This window comes from Nycticebus coucang, chromosome X (genome assembly GCF_027406575.1).
Source record: "Nycticebus coucang isolate mNycCou1 chromosome X, mNycCou1.pri, whole genome shotgun sequence".
Taxonomy (NCBI): Eukaryota; Metazoa; Chordata; class Mammalia; order Primates; family Lorisidae; genus Nycticebus; species Nycticebus coucang.
Genome location: NC_069804.1, coordinates 156695645 through 156719954, shown reverse-complemented (window position 1 = coordinate 156719954; position 24310 = coordinate 156695645). Strand labels below are relative to the sequence as shown.

Genomic DNA, 24310 nt, shown 5'->3' with positions numbered 1-24310 from the left:
CCATGCTGAGCCCGAAGAAAAGTTCTTAATAGGATGAACTTGTTACTAAATCAGTTTGTTACTTAACATAATAATAAGCACTACTTCCTTCCTAAGAACATTAATATTATAGCTTGACTTAAGGGAGGGGTGGGAAAAATCATCCTCCTTTCCTTTCTTAAGTGAGTCACATTAAGTTAGTTATCAAATTTCAGTGCACACTTTTAATCATCTGGGATGCTGATAAAATGCAGATTCCTAGGCTCCACACCCTGTGATTTTGATTCTGTTGCCAGGAGTGAAGGGGAAAGAACCTTTACTTCTAATAAACCTCCCCAAGGATTCTGACTCCAAGGTTCCATCATAGGTCTGTGCTTCCATAAGCAGTGAAGTTTTACTTTGATTAGATATAAAATAGTTTAGGGAGAAATATTAGACTGGAAATCAGAAAACGTGGGTGATAGGGTTTGTCACTAACTTCTAGTACTTGTCTTTGGGCAAGTTACTGTCTCTGTACCTCAGTTTTCTTACATGCTTAATGAGGATAATAATGCCTGCCTCACTTACCTCACGTACATGCTAATTTATATACAAGTGACTTCAGAGTATTAAGAGCTTTACAAATAGGCATTACATCTTTGAGAAGGGAGTTGTTAAGCTTATTTGGTGAGCTTAGTATTATCTATTATATTCCTAACAAGAACCAGCTACATATTAGTCTCTCCTCTTTCCTCTTATGCTTAATCTAATCAAAGCCATGCTAGAGTAAAGAAAAGTGACTTTCTTCTTTACTATTTGACAGCCAACTGCCCCTCCAAATGAGAGAAAACACAGAGATAATGAAGACATCACTTAAGTATTGCAAAAACTTTATGTAAAGGAGGTTTAAGTCTTAGGATGTTTCTTACCAAGTCTATGAGTTTGGTAACTGGAACTTCTCGGATTGGTCTTTTCATTCGGCACAAAGCCTCCAAGGATGTGCCAAAACAACTTGGGAGGTAATTTCCACTGATGGTCAAGAAGTAATCTTTGCCTCGATCCAGGTGAAGGACAAGAATATCTTCAATGTTATCTTCTCCAGAGTTCAGGATGGTCACAGAGTCTTTGCTGACATATACATCAAGAGAAATGTCCACTGTCTCATCTGAAATGTAAGAGATGATACCTGGTAATACAGAAACCTCCAGTGGGAAAGAAAAAAGGGTATGAGACCAACAGAACACGTGTCCTCTGAAAAATCATTAAGGAATGAAGGGGAAGAGATTGGGCTCACAAAAGAAGTATCACCAATATAATGACAGTGAAGGTAAGAGACATGTGGTTAGAAAACAGGAAGTTAAACCAGAGGAATGGAAGTCATGAGGAGATGGTAAATCACCAGCAGTGACAATGGTAAAGGGAAAACTCACTTGGCTCCAAGTAGCCCTCAAAAGGTTCAGCCCGAAGCCATGGCTTGCAGTATTGGCTGTCATTAAGCTTAGGGATGAAAGAAAAATGGCAGGGAACCTGTCCATTGTTGGTGATCTGGAACTTCTCCTTTTGTAGTTGCCGAAACTTCACATTCTCAAACACAAACTGGGGAATAACAGACAGACACAAACATGCATCACTAGTAGGGGAAGTCAGTCAGTTGGATTATTCCATAGAGGATATGAAGAATAAGGTAATTATTAACCAGGTGTGCAATTGCCATATACATTCACCATCTGAGCCAGCTTCATAATACCACCCACTTTCATATATTATTATACTCACACCAGCAGAGAAGGAGTTAGGTGGCTTTTGCTACTTATGTGCTATTGAGATCATTCCTGGGATGCTAAGAAGGTAACCCAACCTTGGTCCAGGGCATTCATCCTGTGACCAAGTCCTGGTTTCTGAGATATGAATTAACCATCAACTCTGAAAAATTAAGTAAGTACGGCTAACAACTGAGGGCTTACTATGTGCCTGTGGTCATATTTCTCCTAAATGACAATGCTGGCATTGGAATGGAGGCAATCTGATTCTAGCACACACTATCTTAACCACTTTGCCATGTTGCCTTTTCTAAGTACTGTGGTTTCCTCTGTGCTAATCGCAATGGGCAGTAAAGGGGGAAGCCAGGTATTTTTACTCACCTCCCTCCTACTGAGTTCTAAAGAAGGAAGAAAGTCATTCTCCATTCTGTCCATGATGCGTACGCTATCTTCAAAGACTTTCCGATATCTTCGTTCATCTACAACCTTCACCTGAAAGAAAATGAACTCTCCCTTTAGTCTTACATGATCCTAGCTCAACTCACTTTGAGATTACCTAACAATTTAAAACTGGTTATTACACAAATCATTTAAAATAAACTGAAATGCAAACATCACTTCAAATACTTTCTGTTAACTCACTTTATCCACAACCTTCACCTGAAAGAAAACTTCTTTTACTTTTTTTTTTTTTGTTTTTGGCTGGGGCTGGGTTTGAACCCACCACCTCTGGCATATGGGGCCGGCGCCCTACTCCTTGGAGCCCCAGGCGCTGCCCAAAACTTCTTTTAGTTTTACGTGCTCTCTTTTTGTGTACCTCTTTAAGAGTATTTAACGATTCTTTTAAAAGTCACTAAAGCACACATACATTGACTAAGCATTATAGAAACACATACTTTAAAAGTAAAGTTAATTGGCTAACATCCTGGAAAAATTAAACTTGTATGTTAAGAAGCTTGACAATAATAAATATTTAGTTAAGAATATATACAGTTTTTGAGACAGAGCCTCATTCTGTTGACCTGGCTAAAGTGCTGTGGCATCACCATAGCTCACTGCAACCTCAGATTCCTGGGCTCAAGTGATCCTCTTGCTTCAGCCTCCCAGTAGGTAGGACTACAGGTAGATATTACCATGCTCAGCTAAGTTTCTATATATTTTTGGTAGAGACAGGGTCTCGCTCTTGCTCAGGTTAGTCTTGAACTCCTGATCTCAAGTGATCCTTCTGTCTCAGCCTCCCAGAGTGCTAGGACTATAGGCATAAGCCACCAAGCCTGGCCCAAATACTTGGTAAAAATATTTTCTTGCTTCATTGTTAAGTCATTTGGTGGTAGAGAAAATGTGATGGTTGTGGTAAAAATGATTTAATGCATTGCACAAAATTGAGTGTTAAAATATACTCATTACTGTTTCTAATAATCATCATAAAATAGTGAAACAGTATAAAATATGATCGAAGAATTTAACTCTATTAGCTACTAGGCACAATGCCAAGAATCATATCATTGCTCATATTATATAATAGCAAAGGCATGTTAGTAAATGGAACCTATGGCCATTTTAGAAAACAGCTGGCACAAAGTGTCATAGACTAGAGTAAAACCATGATGACAAACAACTTATCTCAGTGACTGATCACAAAATTTCCCACCTGACAAAGTACTTTCAGCTTCGTGATACAGCTATGTTTTTTACTACATTTTTTTTGCAGTTTTTTTTTTTTTCGACTGGGGCTGGGTTTGAACCCATCACCTCTGGCATATGGGGCCAGTGCCCTACCCCTTTGAGCCACAGGCGCCACCCCAGCTATGTTTTTAAATATTAAAACTCCATCCAAACTGACACCAAAGATTAACATAATAAACATAGAATTTTAACTTGGGACATAAGTTTCTTTTTAAAAACAGAAAACTTAATAAAAAATCCATACTAAAAAAATAAAAATATTGATGTATGCAGCAAAGGTTTTAAGCAGATGTGGAAAATAATAACATAAAAGCTGAATCAAATATTTCAGACTTTTACATATTTGAACTATAGCTCTTAAGAACTAAGAATCAAGCAATCAATCACTTTAATGTCACCAGGGTCTATGCTATAATGTTAGGGTAAGATGAATTTTATACTTTTACAAAATTTTGTAATTTTTTACTTCCATGTATTTTATGTCTTTTTATTTTCATAATATGCAAGGCTACCCCAAAGCAAGGAATATTTTTTTCTGACAATTGAGAATACCAAGATACAAATGATCAACAAACTTGCTCACTGTCATAGTTAATACCAAAGGTGACTTACTGATGGCTAGTGTTAAGACTTTTTCCAAAATACTAGGTACATGACAGAATAAACGTGGATGTGTCTTAAAAGCACAGCTTCCTGGACCTATTAATCACAATCTCTAGGAGAAGGGCCCATGTAGCTCCACTTTTTTTAAAGCTCTTAATTTTTATGTCCACTGAAGTCTCAGAACCAATGCAGCAGATCACAGTAGGAAGTGCAAGTGAAACTCTATCTCAGCTTAATCTCAGCCAGCCCACAGCAAGTCTTTTGAAATTAAGTGGCCACAGTGCACTTGGCTCCTTTGTTAACAGTCATTGGTGCCAATGGTGGTGAAAATGTAATGTGGTTTTTAAAGCACTAATCATAGCATGCCCAAGAGTCCAAAATAGGGAGTGGTTACTCAATAAAATCAAACCTTTCCTCAGTGGATTATTATGATCACAGCACTTATGGCACATCAAGGATAATGAGAGGGGAAAACCCCAAAGAATTTTACCACCTAATATATCCATTTCAGAAAAGGAAATTACTGACAAAATTAGGAATTCAGAAAAAAGTATGAGTTAGAGCTGTATATAATAACATGGATAGTGTTCCAAGACACACTGCTGAATTAAAAAAGTTACAGATCAACACATATGTATGAAACAATTCATGACACATACATATCTACATACAAAACAATATTGTCTATGGGTAAACAGAAAAGCACATTTAAAGGTCAAGAACTGTACTGTTTGATACAAGAGCTACAAGCCACATAGGAACATTTAAATCGAAATTACTTAAAATTAAATACAATCAAAAATCAGGCCAGGTGTGGTGGCTCACACCTGTAATCCTAGCACTCTGGGAGGCCGAGGTGAGTGGACTGCCTGAGCTCCCAGGTTCGAGACCAGCCTGAGTGAGAGCAAGATCCTGTCTTTAAAGATAGCCAGTGTTGTGGTGGTTGCTTGTAGTCCCAGCTACTTGGGAGGCTGAGGAAAGAGAATCTCTTGAGCCCAAGAATTTGAGGTTGCTGTGAGCTACGACGCCAGGGTACTCTACCAAGGGCAACAAAATGAGACTCTGTCTCAAAAAAAAAAAAAAATCAGTTTTCAGTTATGCTAGCCACAAGCAATCAATAGCCACCTGCAGCCAGTAGCTACTGCACTGTACAACATAGATATAGGACATTTCCATCATCACAGAAAGGCCTATTGGACAGCATTGAAATAGAAAGACATAAACTCACAAGGGTAGGGGGCCTGGCTGGGGAGTGGGAGTTTAGGCAAAGTTGAGAGTAGGAGATAGAATAAAACTTAGAACTTCAGCCTTACCTATAAATTCTGCTTTTAAATTTTTTATTTTAAAGAAAAAGCACTTTTGAATTGATGTGCAATTTAAAAATCATTAAAAACTAGAGAGGTAAATATTTATTAGAGATATATAAAAATATATAGGAAGCCTGGAAAAGTTTTAAATATCTCACAGGGAGCACTGTATTAATGTGTATGGAGTATTAAAAATATTCCAAAGTTCTGAAAAGAAATACACACATAAAAAGCCAAGTACAGCTGATAAACCAAAGAAGTTACTGTTTGGGGAAAGATATCCCCTTAAAATGGACTAAGAGAATTCAAATGAAGAAAAGAGGGCAGTCCCCAAGTACAAACTAGAAATTAGATGGGCAATAAGTAGTATCTGAAGGCATATTTAGTCAATAAGTACGCTAGTACTGTAGTCCCTAACCCCCAGGCCACAGACCAGTACTGGTTGTGGTCTGTTAGGAACTAGGCTGCACAGCATCACTTTCTCAGCTCTGCCTCCTGTCCCATCTCTTATCCCCACCCATCTTCCCAGTACAAGGAAAAATTGTCTTCCATGACACTGGTCCCTGGTGCCAAAAAGGTTCTGGTTTGTGGCCTGTTAGGGATCCTGGATGCACAGCAGGAGGTGAGAGAAGTGGACCAGCAGCAAAGCCTATCTCTTGAGCTCCACCTCCAGTCCCATCCCATCCCCTCTCCAGGAGTCTTGGAAAAATCACCTTCCATGAAACTGACCCCTGGTGCCAAAAAGGTTGGGGATTGCTGCTTTAGAACTATAGAGGCATTGCAGGGTACTGGAAAGTTGGGAGTTAAACAGAGTTAAGATTTGCATCTTCGCTCTCCTTCTAGTTGAATGCTCTTAAAAGAAGTTACTTAAACTTGCTGATTCTCTACCTGCTCATCTGTTAAATGGGAAATATAGCTGTGCCTAGGTATATGGTTCCAGGAATGCCTATACATAAGCTATCTGTACATATTCGAGCCTTGTGGTTGGCTCTGAGGAACCCAAGGATACAAACAGTCCACCCCCGTTATATTCGAGTTTTGTATCTCATGAATGCAGTTATTTTCTGTCTGCATTGGGTTGGAAAAAGTCTGCATGTAAGTGGAAACATGCATTTCAGACTCCTGTTGTTCAAGGGTCAACTATATTTAAATCAAAGCATTGTGAGGAGTAAGTGAGTTGTGAGCAAATTGCCTAACACAGTCCCTGGCACACAGATACTAGCTGCTATCTGGGAAACACTTTATTATTATTTTAGTGATGATTGTCTTGATAAAATTTAAAATCTAGTCTAAGACCAAGAACTAATTTTGTTCTTAAATGAAAAGACACCAAGTCATTCTTCTTTAAAATAGCAGCAGGATAAGACATGTTGGTGTTACCTGTATCAGAAGCCATAAAAAAACAACAACAAAAAAGCCCAACATCCACATAGGGAAAAGAAAGTTGTCCTACTATGTTCTTTTCATATTTGAACTCGTTAATCCTCATAAGTAGGTACTATCATTATCCAAATTTTATAAAGGAGAAAAGTGACCCACAGGGACATTATATAAACGATCTATAGTTGCACGGTTAGAAATTGATTGAGCTAAGATGTAAATCCAAACAGTCTACTACAAAGTCCATCCTATTAAACACTGCACTGTATATAGTAGAACCTCCACAGTTGACCATTTCTCTACACTGACCACCTTAAGCTGATCTAATTTTCATAGTCCAGACATGCACCACATGTACTCAACAGAGGTTCCTTATGTTGATCACCTCCATATGTTGACAAGTTTGTTATAGTCCCTTGAGTAGTCAATTTATAGAGGTTCTATTTTATGTTCTGACAGATTACATCACCACAGGTCTGGAAACTGCAAGAAATAAATGAACTGGCTGTAATAAATTAAATCAGCAAGATTACAAGATATAACGTGCACAATAATAACACACAGTTAAAAAATACAATGGGAAAAATATTCATAATGGAGACAAAAAAATAATTGGCTATTAATTCATCCCAATATTCAACAAAATTAAATAAAAATAAAAAGCTATATTTATGGCTCACTGAATTACTGATCTGAGTCTAAATAATGTTCTAGTAATAGACATTTAATACACAAATGAATGAGCAAGCATTTACCCCAATATGGAAGAGGGCGCTAACAGGCTTGTGATCACTGGTTTTCAATTCCATGTGACTCCGATAGTTAAGTTGATTAACATTTGTTCCTCTCCAAAGAATTCGGTCACACCAGGCTGGAACTCGACATTTTCCACTGAAAATTAAAAAATGAGTCATAAAGAATACATACCACACATGAAACTACTACACTGGTTTAGACCTGAGTTAGGCCCTCTTTTCACATGCTCCCAAAGAGCTGTGTACCTCTCCTTCCCTAACAAATACCCTCCCTATTATGCTGCAAGCTCAGTGAAGGAACTACTACAGCCTACCCACTGAACTCCTAGCATCTAGCATGGTATTTGGTGCAAAGTAGCTGCTCAATGAATAGTTATCTAAATGAATGAGTAAGTAGTTCTCCTAATATTAGAATTGCATCTTCTTTTCTTTTTTTATTTTTATTAAATCATAGCTGTATACATTAATATGATCATGGGGCACCATACACTTGGTTCATAGATCGTTTGACACATTTTCATCACACTAGTTAACATAACTTTCATAGCATTTTCTTAGTTATTTTGCTAAGACCTTTACATTCCACATTTACTAGGATTCACATATACCCTTGTAAGATGCACCGCAGGTGTAATCCCATTAATCCCCCTCCCTCCACCTACCTCCCCCCTCCCTCCCCTCCCTTTCCCCCTTCTCCCAACATTCTTAGGTTGTAACTGGGTTATAGCTTTCATGTGAAGGTCCTACATTAGTTTCATAATAAGGGTGAGTACATTGGGTACTTTTTCTTCCATTCAAGAATTTTTTTTTTTTTTGTAGAGACAGAGTCTCACTTTACTGCCCTCGGTAGAGTGCCATGGCATCACACGGCTCACAGCAACCTCCAGCTCTTGGGCCTATGTGATTCTCTTGCCTCAGCCTCCCGAGCAGCTGGTACTACAGGCGCCCACCACAACGCCCGGCTTTTTTTGCAGTTTGGCCGGGGCTGGGTTTGAACCCACCACCCTCGGCATATGGGGCCGGCGCCCTACTCACTGAGCCACAGGCACCGCCCAGTAGTACTTTTCTCTAAAGTAGGCTCACCTACTGAGTATACATGAAGGAAAAATTCTTCTATAATAGTACTGAGCCATTAGGTTTTCACATCTCCTATGGTATGACCTAAAAAGTTTGAGTCCCTTATCAATATGAAGGACTGAAATAAGATCAAGCCTTAGTCTTATTATTTTACCTGGAATCCCACCGGTCTGTTTTAGAGTCATACTTATAAGTGGGGATAAACTTGATTTCTCCTTCATTGAAGTCGACAAAAGCTTTTTTCTGTGTGCGCTGAATATTTAGCTATAGATAGAAAGAAGCATCACATAAGCAGGGTAACACCACCTAATGTAACTGACAATCAAATTGATTAACCACTGTCCCCATTTCCAAGTGTCCAGTTCCATAACCTTTATAACAGCTAGGCGCCTTTACTTAATGGTTAGAGCGCCAGCTCTGTGCATAACCTTTACAACTGTGAGACAGTACATAAATAAAATTTCTGTGCCCTATGAATTAAATCTCAGCAATACTATGGCATCTAAACATACCCTTAGATAGGATGTTCGTTAATAGAACATCACTAATATTTGTATTGATATAGTGGCCAGGAATAAAATGGAAAAATGAAATCTGAATAATCATAAGTTCCTTAGAAAAGGTCAGGAATCACCCAGCACAATTTTCATTTAAAAACAACAAAAAAAGTACTCCAGTGGCACAATTGGTTAGCGCGTGGTACTGACAGAGTAAAATCAACAACAAAAAAAGCACACAAATGTTGAACGGATAATTCCATGAACCAAATTCAGTGAATAGTTACAAATCATTTTGAAAGTTATCCTCACTCAAGTATTTTACCAGAGCTATATAATACTCAGAATTTATTCCAACTGTACCCCTTTTGGAGGCAGGATAGAGAAAGGCAAGAAATCAGCCAGCCAATCACAATGTGAAGGTAGACACTACCAAAAAAGGCTCAGTCAAAAACAATTCTACTGTAGAATACCTGAATTCTGACTATGTCTGAGGGTCAAAAGGCTCTCATAAGGATTTGATTTAAAGACGTTCAAATCAAAGCAAAACATTTTCTTTTAGCAGCTAGCATCCACACATTGAAGTAAAAATGTAAGTCATATGCTAGGTTCTGAGACAAATTTACTGCCTCAAATACATGAAAACTAGGTTCCTGAATATCAAATTTTATAAATGTTACAGAATCAAAGATTTTTCAACAGGTTTTAACATTAACAGCTATATACAAGTTTGCTCCAACTTATCAACAAGTTCTCATTAGCTTATAACCTATCCTTTTCATCTCAGACAGATTTCACTTCTGTTTCCCAATCCCCCTCAGAGGGCCTCCCTCTTTTACCTCTAAGCTGTTGCTCGGTCTGCCAAATAATCATAGGACGGTTTTCCCTGTTCCATCTGCCAAACCACATCAACATAGCTGAAGTCCCACTTCCTCCAGGAAGTGTTCTCCAATTAACCCCACACATTCATCAATTCATTAATAACAAGTCTCTGAAATCTCTTTTTTTTTTTTTATTGATGGGGATTCATTGAGGGTACAATAAGCCAGGTTACACTGATTACAATTGTTAGGTAAAGTCCCTCTTGCAATCATGTCTTGCCCCCATAAAGTGTGACACACACCAAGGCTCCACCCCCCTCCCTCCGTCCCTCTTTCTGCTTTTCCTCCCTGAAATCTCTTCTTGATAAAGACTTACTGAATAAACATTATATATACTTTTTATCAGTAATGTTATCTCCCCTCCTCCCATCCAAGCACTTAATAAAAGCACTATAAATCTTGTACATAGTAAATGCATCACTAGTCACACTGTTTGAACAAGACAGTAAAGACATTTCCATCTCTTCCTAGAGTGAGACATGCCTCCCATGCATCTACCTCATAACCCTAACAATTTCGTCTCCTATCTAGGAAAGTTCCTATAAAACAACTTGATCTTACTTACCTGGTCAAATTTCAAGAGCTTCTGAAGGTCATTTTTACTAATAAGACTTTTCACCTCACTGGCATCAGGCATGCAAAGTCTGTAATTCAAATCTCCCAACCAAATGACAACGCTGAGAATCAAGAAATACATGAACAGAAGCAGCAGTAATCAGCATAAAACAGTAAGAAAAGGATAGAGAGAAAATATAGGTAAATTATTGATAAGGGTTCATTCACCACTATCTGACAAATGTTTTAAAGTTGTTCTATCAACACATGAGGAAAATAATGGATTATAAAACAAGTGGGAAAACAGACACTCAATACGTGAAGAATGAAAACAGGGAATACAATACACATATGTGATTCAGAAGCCAAGGAGTTAATTGACTGAGAAGCATGCAGTTTATTTACTGGACAGCTTCAAAATTTGGCCTGGCTGCTTGCCAGGTCTCTAGGGGAAGAGAATCTGAATGTTTTCTGCTTCTCAGAGCCCAGAGGTTCTGCAGACTCCCTGCTAAGGTCTGCATGTTCTGCATGACAACTCTCACAGGCAGGGTCCACTAGGAAAAATAGGTTCAGGGCTTTCCAGTGTAGCCAATTTGTCTACCCTTGCCCAATCTACAGTCCAAGTTCCAGGCAGGAAGAGACTGGCATGCCTCAGCTCTCATTCATAGCAACAGGCCCCTAAATATGCTGAGAGCCCCACAAAGGGAGACTCTGGAATTACCACATCAAAATGGATTCTCCTTTGAGCTATCTCAAGTTCCTAATGTGTCACTTTGCCATTCTCAAATGCAACATGAAATTTAAGGTATCCTAGGGAAATAGATTTATGGAATTACAGAGCAACTTCATGACCTTGACTTTACCACTGTGAAACAGAATTGTACATGTTCCTTATCACTGAGACATGGAAATAGTCCAATTATCACTACCCTTCCCTATTCTTTCCTCCGTTACCCTACTCTCTATGGAGAGAATATCCGTAAATTATCTTTTGCTTTCCTACTAATTTCCATCAAACCACTTATTCCCAATTGCCCTTTCAGGATTTCCATGATTAATATTAATTTCTTTACAACTACTCATTTTCTACCACCAATTAATCTATCTTCAATAGATTTCTGCTTCTATCCTTATTAACTCCCATTCTTTGCTGACCTCTCTCTGTTCCCTCTGTTTGTAATGAGCAAAACCATTAAAAAGAATACTGTAAGGCCTGGTGAGGTGGCTCATGCCTATAATCCTACCACTCTGGGAGGCAAGGGGGTTAGATTGCTTGAGTTCAGGAGTTTGAGACCAGCCTGAGCAAGAGTGAGACCCCATCTCTCCTAAAAATGAAAAACTGAGGCAAGAGGATCACTTGAGCCCAACAGTTAGAGGTTGCTATGAAGACATGGCACTCTACCAAGGGTGACAAAGTGAGACTCTGCCTCAAAAAAAAAAAAATCCAGATTTATATATACTGGCCTAGAAAAAGATCCACAATAAATAGGATAATGGAGTCCTATACAACAAGCATGTGTGTGTTTGTATGTGCACAGAGGAAAGTCTAGAACAGCACTGTTCAATAGAATTATAATGCACATCACAATATAATTTGAAATTTTCTAGTAGCTGAATTTAAAAAGTAAAAACAAATGAAAAATAACTAATAATAAATTTCATCTTAACCAGTATATCCAAATTATCATTTCAATATGCAATCAATATTTTTAAGATCGAGATATTTAACATTTTCCCTATTAAGTCTTTGAAATTCAACATATAGTTTGCAAACATAGCATAGCTGAATTTGGACTAGCCCGTTTTAAGTGCCCAATAGCTACATATGGCTATCGGCTGTCATACTGGATAGTGCAGATCTAGAAGAATCTACTGTTAAGAATGTTTCTTTTGAAAAGAAAGACTGGCCAGAAAGAGTAGAGGATAAGAAATGAGGGGATTTTACTTTTATCTTTTATTACATTTACAATGAACAATTCCATTATATAATAAAAAAAAATCAACAAAAACCAACTCCAACTGATAGACCCCTGCGGCATTTTTCTAGATGCTCCACTAATACAACTAACCTTTACTCTGATGTCAAATCTAATTTCTCTGCCTCAATGAGTCTGCTATCCCTCAAAAACCCTCTCTTCTTTACAACTCTGATCCCTATCTGATAATCTCTCACTCTTCACAGCTCTACAGTTTCTCAAAGCATTCAATCTCTTCACTATTCAAGCTCTCTTGTAGCCACTATTCGAAGGCTGCAAAAGAGTTAACCACTCACTCATGCTTCATGATGTTCAGTTGTGGGAGGGTCTGATTTGGGACCACAAAACTCATTCTCGCACAGATGTCCTTATAATCTTGATTCCTTCTCTCAAAGTCCTCCACATGGGCAGCCAGGTGGGAATTGACAATGCAAAAGGTAGTATTGTGAAATACAAACCTCACAGCTACCCCACCTTTGTTTCCCTGTTAGCAAGAATAATTATTCACAGTTAGTACATACGACTAGAATTGAACTCTACACGGACACAAATAATAGTCAAACTCATTTCCAAAGTAACTTGCCATTTTCCCCATGACTCCAGTTCCAACTGTCTCTGTAGCAACATCACGAATATATCGATACTGATCCTTTCTGGCAAATATAAGGAGCATCATCCCAACAAGACGGACTAGTTGAACCTTTCAGTTTCAGGGAGGTATAAAAGGTTAATGTCAATACCACTCTTTGTCACATGTTGAACTTCCTGCAACTAATTTTCCATCAAGATGACATACCGATGCCCAAATATGAACCCAAATTTCCCACTGGAGTCCACAGAATGTAAAACAAAATTCTCTGGGGAAGCTCTAATTTGGCTTTGACCAACAAGAGTTAAAAGACTTGAGGGACAATGAATATACTCAGCTCTAGATTCATTCTTTTAATAATTTTTTTGCTTACCAGGAGTAAGCATTTTAAAAAATAAAGATAAAGCCGCTATCCCCACTTGTTCCTTCCTCCTCTCCTTTCCAGTTTCTTATTTATAATTTTCTAAGATATTTAAATCCTACAAAACAGCAATCCTTTTTACTTCAATTATTTTTAACCTATGAATTACAGTTTGAAATGTCTGAGATATGTATTAGTCAAGGACCCTTATGAAAGAAATAATATCAGGAGTTTTATTACCTATATAAACTATTAGAAGATGTAGAAAAAAATTACTCAGATTACTCTTTTAGAGAGCTCACATAATAGCCCTGTAATTAAAATAACTCTTCTGATGGCTAAATGCTTCTATCACATGCCTTCTAAAGACAAACAAATTGGCCCACCTTGCTAAGGACAACTCTGCTGTTGACTTACAATCAAGTTTAGAACTCATTTAAATTCTACACACTTCTATTCTTGCTCTGATTCCAAAGCATACCCTACGCATCCAAATGATTCATACTATTTTTCTGTAAAGCATTCAATTCTGACTACATCAATGAACAATTTTAATCTTAAATTTTTATAGCACAGCTACCTCATATGTAATTATTTTGAGCTAATTATTGATATAGAATAATAAAAATTTTTTTTTTCTTCTAAAAGCCACCTAAAGAAATGAAAATATAGGATCGGAAAGCTTAGGGCAATTTTTTTTTTTTTTTTTTTTTTTTAGGCAATAAGGATGAGAGATTACTCTGCCCTGTCGTTGTATTACACAGGGAAGAATTCAATTAAATCACTCTTTTGGAACAAGTTACAGATAACGGAACAATTCCTAATGAGTCCTATTTAGTGATATACTTTAAAAGATAGTTAAATACGGCTTACTTTCTTATACTTGGCTTTGGAATGCAAGCCTCTCTCCACAGCCATGGACCACTCTTGTTCCTTCATAGATTCAAAGTAGAAAAAGGCTTCTGTGCTCAAGTCTAGCTCTTGGAATCTAAGGGGAAAAAGGTTGTGAGATCTACACATATTCCATAATTATTATATCTTTGGCCTCCTCCAATCCTATTTGCCAAGACATTAGATGAGGAAAAGAATAGAAGAGAGAGAGACAGATTTTATAGAACTGTTCTGTTCACCCAGGTTGTCAATAAGCACAAGGAACTTTCTTTTCTAAAGAATCCCCATAGCATATTCATAGGCTAGGCAAAAACTAAACCAAAAAATCTCTCACAAAGGATAACAGGAGAGCTTTGCTCTTCTATCCAAAGAATTGTCACTGTTAGAATGGACCTCAAGTCTTAGTTTCTATGAAGAATACAGTTTTCTATGGGTTTCAAGAAAATTAGATGCTTCCGTAAACCATTTTAGGCATCTCTTCCTTTCTGATCTCACAAATCTGATCCACAAGTTAACTCTCACATGTAATCTACAGTAAGTTTTGAACAAATAGAGTAATACCAAACATATAGCCAAAAGGAAATTCTGTAAGTGTCCTTTACCCAATGCAGTAGATATCTGGAGGATTCGGATCACAGTTCAGCCAAGGTTCTAACCCGCTATCTGGAGATTGGCCATTCACGTTCCAAGTTCCAATAAAAAATCTAATACATAATACCAAAAAAATAATTTGAAAACAAAAATCAAGTAAGAACCAAAAGAAGTCTTCTCTTGTCACTTCTACACAAGGGTATGTTCAAAATATGCTAATAAAATTCTCAAAATGTTTTGCCACACACATAAGAAAACCCTCTTGCATCTAGATTCTAGAACATAAAAGCAGTAGGCTTAATTTTCTCTAAATTTTATGTTAAGTGAAACTACAGAAAGAAATGAAGTCTCTATTTTAAAAAAATGTAAAGTTAATTGCTCTACCATATTTCCTTTCAGTTAAACTCCATTCAAACTCATACTTGAGAGCTTATGGATGGAAAAGAGGTATCTTCATACTGTAAGCTAGTCAATATAGATAAGGGGCTGTAGTTGAATCAAAAAACTCACTTCCCAAAGGATTATAAGGACATATGTGTAGGAAATTCCAATGAGGCAAATACACTATTAATGGGGAAAACAGAAGGGAAAACTCATGACTGCCTTAACCAGTGGTTCTCAACCTATGGGTTGCGACCCACAGGAACCGTTTTAAAGGGCCGCGGTATTAGGAAGGTTGAGAACCACTGGTCTTAACAGTTTACATACAAATATAAATATCATGAGGAATATGAGGAAATGGAAGTTTTAGTATACAGCTATGGCTATGATTAAATAATAAATAAGGCATGACAGGATAGCAGATGGGACTGGAATACTGGACTCTAAAAGGGTACATTCTGTTCATGAATAACAAAGAAAAGTATTGTTGCTTCATATATTAGAGATACCTGTGCATGCCATGCTGCATTACATTCTGCACAAGGTATAAACACCAAGTCCAGAAAAGGGGATGTCAATAAGTAAAGGTGAAATAAAAATAATACAGAGGAATGAATCTAAGACATATTTCTCAATAAAGAGGATTGGCTGAAACTTTCTTTAGTTAACTTACGAAAGTAAATAAGTTGAGAGGTAGTAGTAATGGTGGATTTTAGTTTTCTAATATTGGCTGAAAAGAGCTCAGTAGTCCAGATAAACACACTTGCTTATGGAATGTGCCAGGGGACAAGTTTCTAGTACATGTAAGCTTAATCTGGTTCTTTAAGACTGGATAAAGCTGGGTGTGGTGGCTCACACCTGTAATCCCAGCAGTCTGGAAGGCCAAAGCAGGTGGATCGCATGAGCTCAGGAGTTTGAGACCAGCCTAAGCAAGAGCAAGACCTTATCTCTAAAAATTAGCTGGGTATTGTGGCAGATGCCTATAGTCCCAGCTACCTGGGAGGCTAAGGCAAGAGGATCCCTTGAGCCCAAGAGTTTGAGGTTGCTGTCAGCAATGATGCCCCATGGCACTCTACCGAAGGCAACAAAGTGAGACTCTGTCTCAAAAAAAAAAAAAACAAACAAAAAGAATAGATAGAAATATTAGTAGACATGGTATTATTAGTAATTAGAAAATTCAAGGGAAATGATGCATCTACTTTATTTCAGATATGCACGTTATTGACCAGTATTAGAGACAGGGGCTTGAATCAGATAACTATTCCTTTTTATCATACTTTGATTCATAATTAAGCTAATACCTTTATCTTAAGTATCAAAAGCCCTTTGTATGCTATACCTACTAACCTTTTAGTCTCAGTTAAGTAGAAGAGAGACTAACCTGAAAGTCTGAATGTTGACATATTCTTTCTCTCGCTTTGCCAGAATATGTTTGATGAGACCCTCTCGCTGCCCAGACTGGGTATGTGGTACAAAGAGCTTCCGCATGGTATTGGTCACTTTGGGTTGTTCCTTGTTAGAAGCTTCTTTTTCACGTGGAAGCCTGGCAAATAAATGAAAAATTCAAAAATAAAACTGCTAGGACAGGTATGGTGGGTCACACCTGTAATCCTAGCACTCTAGGAGGCGGAGGGGGTAGATTACTTGAACTCAGGCATTCAAGACCAGCCTGAGCAAGAGAGAGACCCTGTCTCTAAAAAATCAATAGGTGGGTATTGTGCTGGGTGCCTGCAGTCTCAGCTCCTCAGGAGGCTGAGACAAGAGAATCACTTGAGTCCAAGAGTTTAAGGTTTAGGCAAAACTGCTTAAAATATAATTCTCCTATAGAAAGGAAATGTTTTCACATAGGACTTACACCCTATTCACTAAAGGGGGTGGGGGTGGGGGTTCCCGATGACTCCCTATAGGCTGATTTTGTGAATTTATTTTCTTGTCCAAATTCATAGATGAAAAATTGTCTTCAAACCCAAGAAGACCTGAAAGACAAAGAACCCAAAGTCAAAGGGAGAAAATAAGCTAACATCCAAAAACAACCAGGGTAGACAGGGCTTTGATTTGATCATAATTTGATCAGTGGTGTTCCTAAACAGAAAGTTCCATAAGGGTAGGAATTACTTAGATTTGGATTGAAGAAGCACATCCATCCCTGAAGCATTGACAAACTAGTAAAACACAAGTTTATAATAATCTGCAGCCTGAATAATAATAGCTAACATTTATTGAATTATATCGTTATTTCACTTAATCATCACAACAAACCTCACAAAGTACCCTGTTTTCCCGAAAATAAGACATCCTCCAAAAATAAGACCTACTTACAGGACCGATACGACGTCCCCTGAAAATAAGACCTAGCACATCTTTGGAAGCAAACCTTAATATAAGACACTGTCTTATTTTCAGGGAAACAGGGTAGATACTATTAAAATTCTTCCCATGTTACCGAAAATGGAAGATAAGAGACGTTGAGTAACTTGACAAAGGTCATATAAGTAGTTAAGTCCTAGACTTAGGATTCAAACCCAGGCTGTCTGGCTCTGGAGCTTATAGTTTATATACTCTAATAAACTGGCTCCTGAAGAGCCACCATGCCACAGAAAGGATTAGGAGTGAACACGGGTCAGTGGGCATGGACTCGATAAAGCCACTCTACAGGAAACTGTGCCTGACATTGACTTTAATCCACATCATTCCATCTGGTCTGACAAAATCTACTGACTCTGCAATGATCATAGCAACCAGGGAACCAACAACCTTTCCGTACCTGAAAAAACAGAAGGTTTCTCCTTAGTGTCTAATTTCTGGTACCAGCTGGATGAGTCCTTTTGCTCTGGAACAAGAAGTTGTGACTGAGCTAGAGAGACAAGGGTCATGGTCAGAAAGTGGGGAGACCTTACTTGAGTGGAAATTGCCATAACCAAAAGCCATTCTTTCAACATTGCTTAAAGGCAGAAGCCAGCACCATTTTTTAATGCAGTGGAAGAGACTAAGGAAATGAGTGTAGCTCTGAGGTTATCTGGGAACAGAAGTACAGTCTGCAGTGAGCTGTGCTTGACATGACACTGAAAACTCTGGAAATTATCTCAGTGTCCTTAAATCTGGGTAGACTGGTTCCTTAACCTCTGCCTGTTGTTGATTCCTGAAGAAAAAAAAAATCAGCTATCAGAACTCAAAGGGTGAGGTACTTTGCTAATGGCCACTTTCCTCTATATCAGCATATCAGAATTTGACTCCCATTGAAACAGTAGAAAGAAAATCAGTGAGTCTTGAGTTACCTTCTTGAGCAGCAAGGACCTCTGAGAGGAACTTCAAACAGTGTTCCTCATCAGGGATTTCAAAGAGGCGTTCTCTGGTCCAGTCCCCCTGAACTCGAATTTTGCAGCCACCTAAAAAGAATTGAAATCCATATACATACAGCTATGCGATATAATGTTTTATTGGAATGATATTCTTAACTTATCAGGTTAACAGGAAAGGTCCAGATCGCAAATATTCCAGACTTCTAATGTAGGAAGCACATGTATAAGACCAAAGAGTCGGTGGAGGGGGTGATGCAGGGAGGGAACCCTAAGGGAAGTGAGTATTCCTAAGGCTGATGAACTCTGTCAACAGGCAGCCCAATCTAGGGGTATGAAACATACAAAAATTGTAGCTTCTTGTGTTCTGACCTCTCTCTCAGATATTACTACAGGGATCTTCAAATTCTAGAATAAGTTAAATTCCTCAATCACCCTCCTCTCATCCCTTAACTGAAAAGTTCTGATATTTTAAATCAGATAATATAGTAAGAGTATCTTAAATGTGAAGGGAATAAAGGAAGTAGGATCATCTGTTCATAGGCACAGATTAAATTACAAACTAATGTAAAAAAGAATCATGAGGTTGGTTCAAAGTATTTCATTACCTCAAGTGAAAAATGTATGTCTTGAATGAATTTACAAAAGCAATATAATGACCTAGGTCCAAGAGTCATTCGGCTCAGGTGTAGCCAACTGGAAAATAGTAGAATTAGAAATGAAGTTTTCTAGGACTTTAATTTCTTAAGTTTATAACATATTGTCTCCCCTTTTCTGATACCCTATATTTACCATCTGTATCAACTGTTTGGATATAGTGATCCAAACAGATCCAAGCCCATGTACTTGTTTATATTCTTATTTTAACCCATCAGTTTCCATGGTCTAAGGTAACCAAATGTTCTGGGGTTGTCTGGTACTGGGAAGCTCCAAGGACTCAGGATCTTCAATGCTAAGACTGAGAAAGTCCAAGGACAACTGAACTGGTTGGTCACTCTTGTGATAATGATGTCAGATGTCTGTTCACGGACAGAAGGCATTTAATAAATGTTGAACTGGTGGCGCCTGTGGCTCAGTAGGTAGGGTGCCAGCCCCATATACTGAGGGTGGCAGGTTCGAACCTGGTCCCGGCCAAACTGCAACAAAAAATAGCCAGGAGTTGTGGCGGGCGCCTGTAGTCCCAGATACTTGGGAGGCTGAGGCAAGAGAATCACCTAAGCCCAGGAGCTGAAGGTTGCTGTGAGTTGTGATGCCACAGCACTCTACCGAGGGCGACAAAACAAAACTCTTTCTCCAAAAAAAAAAAAAATGTTGAACTGAAATGAAAATCCAGTTTTTTTATGGTAGAAATCCACTTTTTAACTTTTGGTTCTCTTTTTGTCCTCTGCGTTTCCTATTGTTTCTTTCTTTGTGGAATGAGTTAATAAAAGAAAACAGTTATTACTTAGAAAAAGAGATTAAATGAAGAAAAAATGTGAAAGAAGGCACCCAAGTGGACCAGAGATGAAAGTAATGAGAGTGGGTGCAACTGTAAGGAGGGAGAATGAAGATACAGGGAAAAATACCTTCAGGGCCTAACAAATCCTCTCTTTCTCATATTAAAAGTAGTTTTAAAAAAGAGTAGCTCCTGACAGAAATTTAGAGCAACATATATTCTCTCCTTCCCCCCAATTCTTTAAAGATATATTTTGGCAAATATGTATGTAACTGACCTATTTAACACCCAGAAGATTCCAGAAATTGCTTACAAAATAACTGGATGTTTTCTCACTATGTTGCTTGGAAAAAGAGAATGAATTATCACATGACACAAACCATCTACTATTCTTCTCCATTCTAAAACCCTCTGGACCTCGGACATCTTCAATATTCTTGTATCATCAATTTCATCTGAATAGTCCCTACACTTTTCAGTAGTTTTCCCACCCAAGTACTAACTCAAGCCCAATCCTGCTTAGCTTCTGAGATCAAATGAGAGTGGGTGCTATGGCATAGAATTTTTAGTAGTTCTCTACTATGCAGGCACTAAAATTACCAGAGACACTTTTAAAAACTACTGACACCTGGGTCCCACCCAGGACAATCAAAACAGGATCTCTGGAGGTGAAGCTCAGGGACTAGGAGTTTTTAAAGTACTCCCCAAACGATTCTATGATGTGTCCAGATTAAAAATCAGAGTCAAATGCAAACTGGCTGGTCCCTGAGGGGAACACTTCCTCTTAATGGAAGTGGTTTATATTCTCTAGTTTGAAGTAATTTTGGGTTGTGTCCTTATTTGTTCAAATCCACCTCCAGACTATTCCTTCTCCTTCTCCCTCAGAAAAAGTCCCTCCTCCTTTGAGGCTCACCCATTAGGCTATAGTATCTTTTTCCTGTTTCTCCTCTATGAGATTATCTACTACCTGCTCAGAAACTTCAGAATCCAGGATTCAACACCTGACTCATAAGACTTCCACTCTATGCAAATTCATGCCATTATTTTGGGTCCCTTTAAAATAAGCACAGAAAATCCAGTTAACACTTTCCCCTACACCTCAGCAACCACTTCCTCAGTTCCCACTGGGCCTCTCTGTTATATCCCAGACTTTTTCATCATAGAAACATCACCACCTCACTACTTCAAACATCCCACTCTGACCTGTTATTCCTTCTGACTTAACTTGCTCATCATCCCCATCATAATTGTTGTCTGACTTCATGGGAACCTTCAGTCTCTTGATTCCTCTACATTCTCACCATTCTTCAGCTCTCTTCTACTTTTATTTCCCTTTTTATCAAAAGATGCCACTCTTGCAAAAACCCAGAGCCACCTTACCTTTGTTATTCCACAGCACTTACTTGGTTAAATTCCAACCTTCAGGAATCCAACTAACTGTTGTCTCTATATTTATGCCTAAGCAACCAGAAGGGACACACACACAGAGAGCTATCATTATAAATTCTTTATTGCCAACCTCACCTGAGCCCTTGACATAGGATATCATCTAAGTTTCCACAGTCAACTAATCTCTTACAACTATCTGAAAAAACTACTTCGTACCTTCTCATTTAGTGTGAAACTCTGAATACACTTCTTCTTAATTCTTTTCATTCCAAGCAGACTGCTTCATGGAAACCAACCTATATTTGTACTCATCTTCTCCTTTTCCTTCTGATACAAGGAGGAAGATTCCTCCTATCAAGTTTACTTTCAATATGAATCACAACTCCTTTGATACTCTAAGGCAGCAGCTCCCCAACCTTTTTGTCACCAGGGACCAGTCTCATGGAAGATGATTTTCTATGGAATTGTGAGGTAGGGGTGATAAGTTTCAGGATGATTCAAGCATATTACATCTCCACCTCAGATCATCAGGCATTAGATTCTCATAAACAGCACAAACCTAGATCCCTCACATGTGTAGTTTACAGTTGGGGTTGTGCTCTTATGAGACTCTAATGCCACTGTTGAAGTGACAGGTGACAGAGCTCAGGCGGTGATGCAAGTGATGGGAAGACACTGTAAATACAGATGGAGCTTCGCTTGCTCACATGCTACCTAATAGACCTGGGGTTTGGGGACTGCAGCTTTAAAGAATTGTATACACATAACCATTCCCTAGACACACCCCAATATCTTTAACTTTTCCCTTTTGCTGGCTCCTCTCCATCAGCATGAAATCATGTTAAGTTCTTCCTATGGGAAAAACAAAAACCTTCCTGTACCCCATGTCTCCCTCCCATCCCACTCCATCTCCATATGCCCTTTCATAGTTAAACTTCTTTATAAAACATACAGTCACCGCTTGCTCACCTTCTATTTCTTGCTTTAATATACTCCAATATGACTTCCATACCCAATACCAATCTGACATTGCTTTTAGTTCACCAGTAACCTCCATAAAATGGATACTCTTTAGTCATCTCCTCTTAGATCTATCAGCAGAAATCAATAATTGATTGCTGCTTGAAATAATCTCTTCCAAAGACTTCTACAATACCATATTCATCTAGTTTGTCTCTCTCTGGTCACTAATTTTGAGTGCCCTTTCAAGTATCTCCTCCTCTAACCTTTAAAAAGTAGAGCTCTTAACATTCAAACTTAAATCCTTTTCTCATTTTATACCACCATTATCCAATAGGACTGTTGATTATGGCCATGTTCTAAACTATGCTGTTCAATATGATAGCAAATAACCACATGTGGATAATGAGTGCTTACTGCAACAGAGGAACTGAATTTCTAATTTCATCTGCAGGCTAATGTCCAGATCTTTCTTCTGAGCTTCAGATGTATACATATATTCAGCTACCCATTTATCATCTACAGACTCAAGTTGTCTCAAAGAAATCTCAAACTAAACACAGTTAAAACTGAATTCATGATCTCCTCAAAGGAAAAGATAATCCTTCTGCACTGTTCTTATTCCTGCCAATGGTACCATCACTCACAATCAGGCCAGAAACTTGGGATTCATCCTTGACACTTCTCTTCCTCTCAAGTACTTCACCTAAACCAATTCCTATTGATTTTATCTCCAAAAACATCTATCAAATCTGTCTAATTCTCTCCATATCTATTGCCACCATACTCTCTGGCAGCAAGCTTATACTGCTGAAACAGCCTAACTGGTTTCTCTGCTTTCATGCAAATAATGATACCCCAGCATAAAATCCTTCATACTCTTCCCATTTTTTAAATCTGAAAATCCAAATTCAATATCACTGTCTTTAAAGATCTTACTGGATCTTGTACTAGCCTGTCTTACCTTGGTACCCTAGCCATGTTCAAGGGACCCTGGCCTTCTTTCATTTCAAAGAAAGTGTCAAGCTACTTCCCAATTTGGGACCTTGCATTCCTTTTACTTGGAATACTATTCTCTCCCCTGTCTTTACCTGTCTCTTACTTAGCCCCTCTAGTCTCAATTTAAGTGGCACTTCTTCAAAGAGGGCTTCCTTAACCATCCTTCCTAGTTTAATTATCTCTCTTATAAACTTCTCCTTGATAGCATATATCAAAACTGCAATTATAGGGCTGGGTGTGGTGGCTCGTGCCTGTAATACTAGTACTCTGGGAGGCCGAGGCGGGTACATTGCCTAATCTCAGGAGTTTGAGACTAGCCTAAGCAAGAGTGAGACCCCATCTCTAAAAACTAGCTAGGCATTGTGCCAGGCACCTGTAGTCCCAGCTGCCAGGGAGTCTGAGGCAAGAGAATCACTTCAGCTCAAGAGTTTGAGGTTGCTATAATCTATGACACCACAGTACTCTACTGGGAGTGACAAAGTAAGACTCTGTCTCAAAAAAAAACCCCAAAACAAAAAACTGCAATTATGTAAGTATCTGTACCATATCAGTTTAAAATCTGTCTCTTACATTAAAATCCTTGAAGTATAATGATTGTATTGCTTTCTGCTATATTCCTAGAGCCAAGCATGGTGCCTGGCACATAAAAATATTCATATTTTTATAGAATGAACTAACAAAGTATATGCATCTATGTGACAATAGTACCAAATAGAACAGAAGCAAGAAACAAAGCAGGACCAGCAATTTTATCTATGTTCTTCTCTACTGATTCTGCAGCATCTAAAACAGTGTCTGTGCTTGGTGCCGTAGCACACTGGTTATAGCACCAGCCACATACACCGAGGGTGGAGGGTTCAAACCCGGCCCGGGCCTTTTGGACAATAATGACAACTGCAACAAAGAATAGCTGGGTGTTGTGGCGGGCACCTGTAGTCCCAGCTACTTGGGAGGCTGAGGCAAGAGAATTGCTTAAGCCCAAG

The 24310-nt window shown here is 38.4% G+C and overlaps 1 protein-coding gene across 8 annotated transcripts in view; it reads right to left on the bottom strand.

The window, feature by feature from the left end:
• OCRL (OCRL inositol polyphosphate-5-phosphatase) overlaps positions 1-24310 on the bottom strand; it is a 55810-nt gene that overhangs the window by 19483 nt on the left and 12017 nt on the right. For 7 of the 8 annotated variants that reach the window (XM_053580114.1, XM_053580107.1, XM_053580106.1 and 4 more), the window contains exons 5-18: positions 18524-18634; positions 18013-18102; positions 17104-17224; positions 16630-16791; positions 14879-14980; positions 14259-14373; positions 13019-13135; positions 12732-12919; positions 10470-10581; positions 8681-8790; positions 7450-7585; positions 2100-2210; positions 1389-1554; positions 888-1123 (exon numbers count right to left, since the gene is read on the bottom strand). In XM_053580114.1, coding sequence (XP_053436089.1) covers positions 888-1123; positions 1389-1554; positions 2100-2210; positions 7450-7585; positions 8681-8790; positions 10470-10581; positions 12732-12919; positions 13019-13135; positions 14259-14373; positions 14879-14980; positions 16630-16791; positions 17104-17224; positions 18013-18102; positions 18524-18634 — 1877 coding nt within the window. The remainder of the gene's footprint in view (positions 1-887; positions 1124-1388; positions 1555-2099; positions 2211-7449; positions 7586-8680; positions 8791-10469; positions 10582-12731; positions 12920-13018; positions 13136-14258; positions 14374-14878; positions 14981-16629; positions 16792-17103; positions 17225-18012; positions 18103-18523; positions 18635-24310) is intronic. The other variant, XM_053580111.1, reaches the window with a different exon arrangement.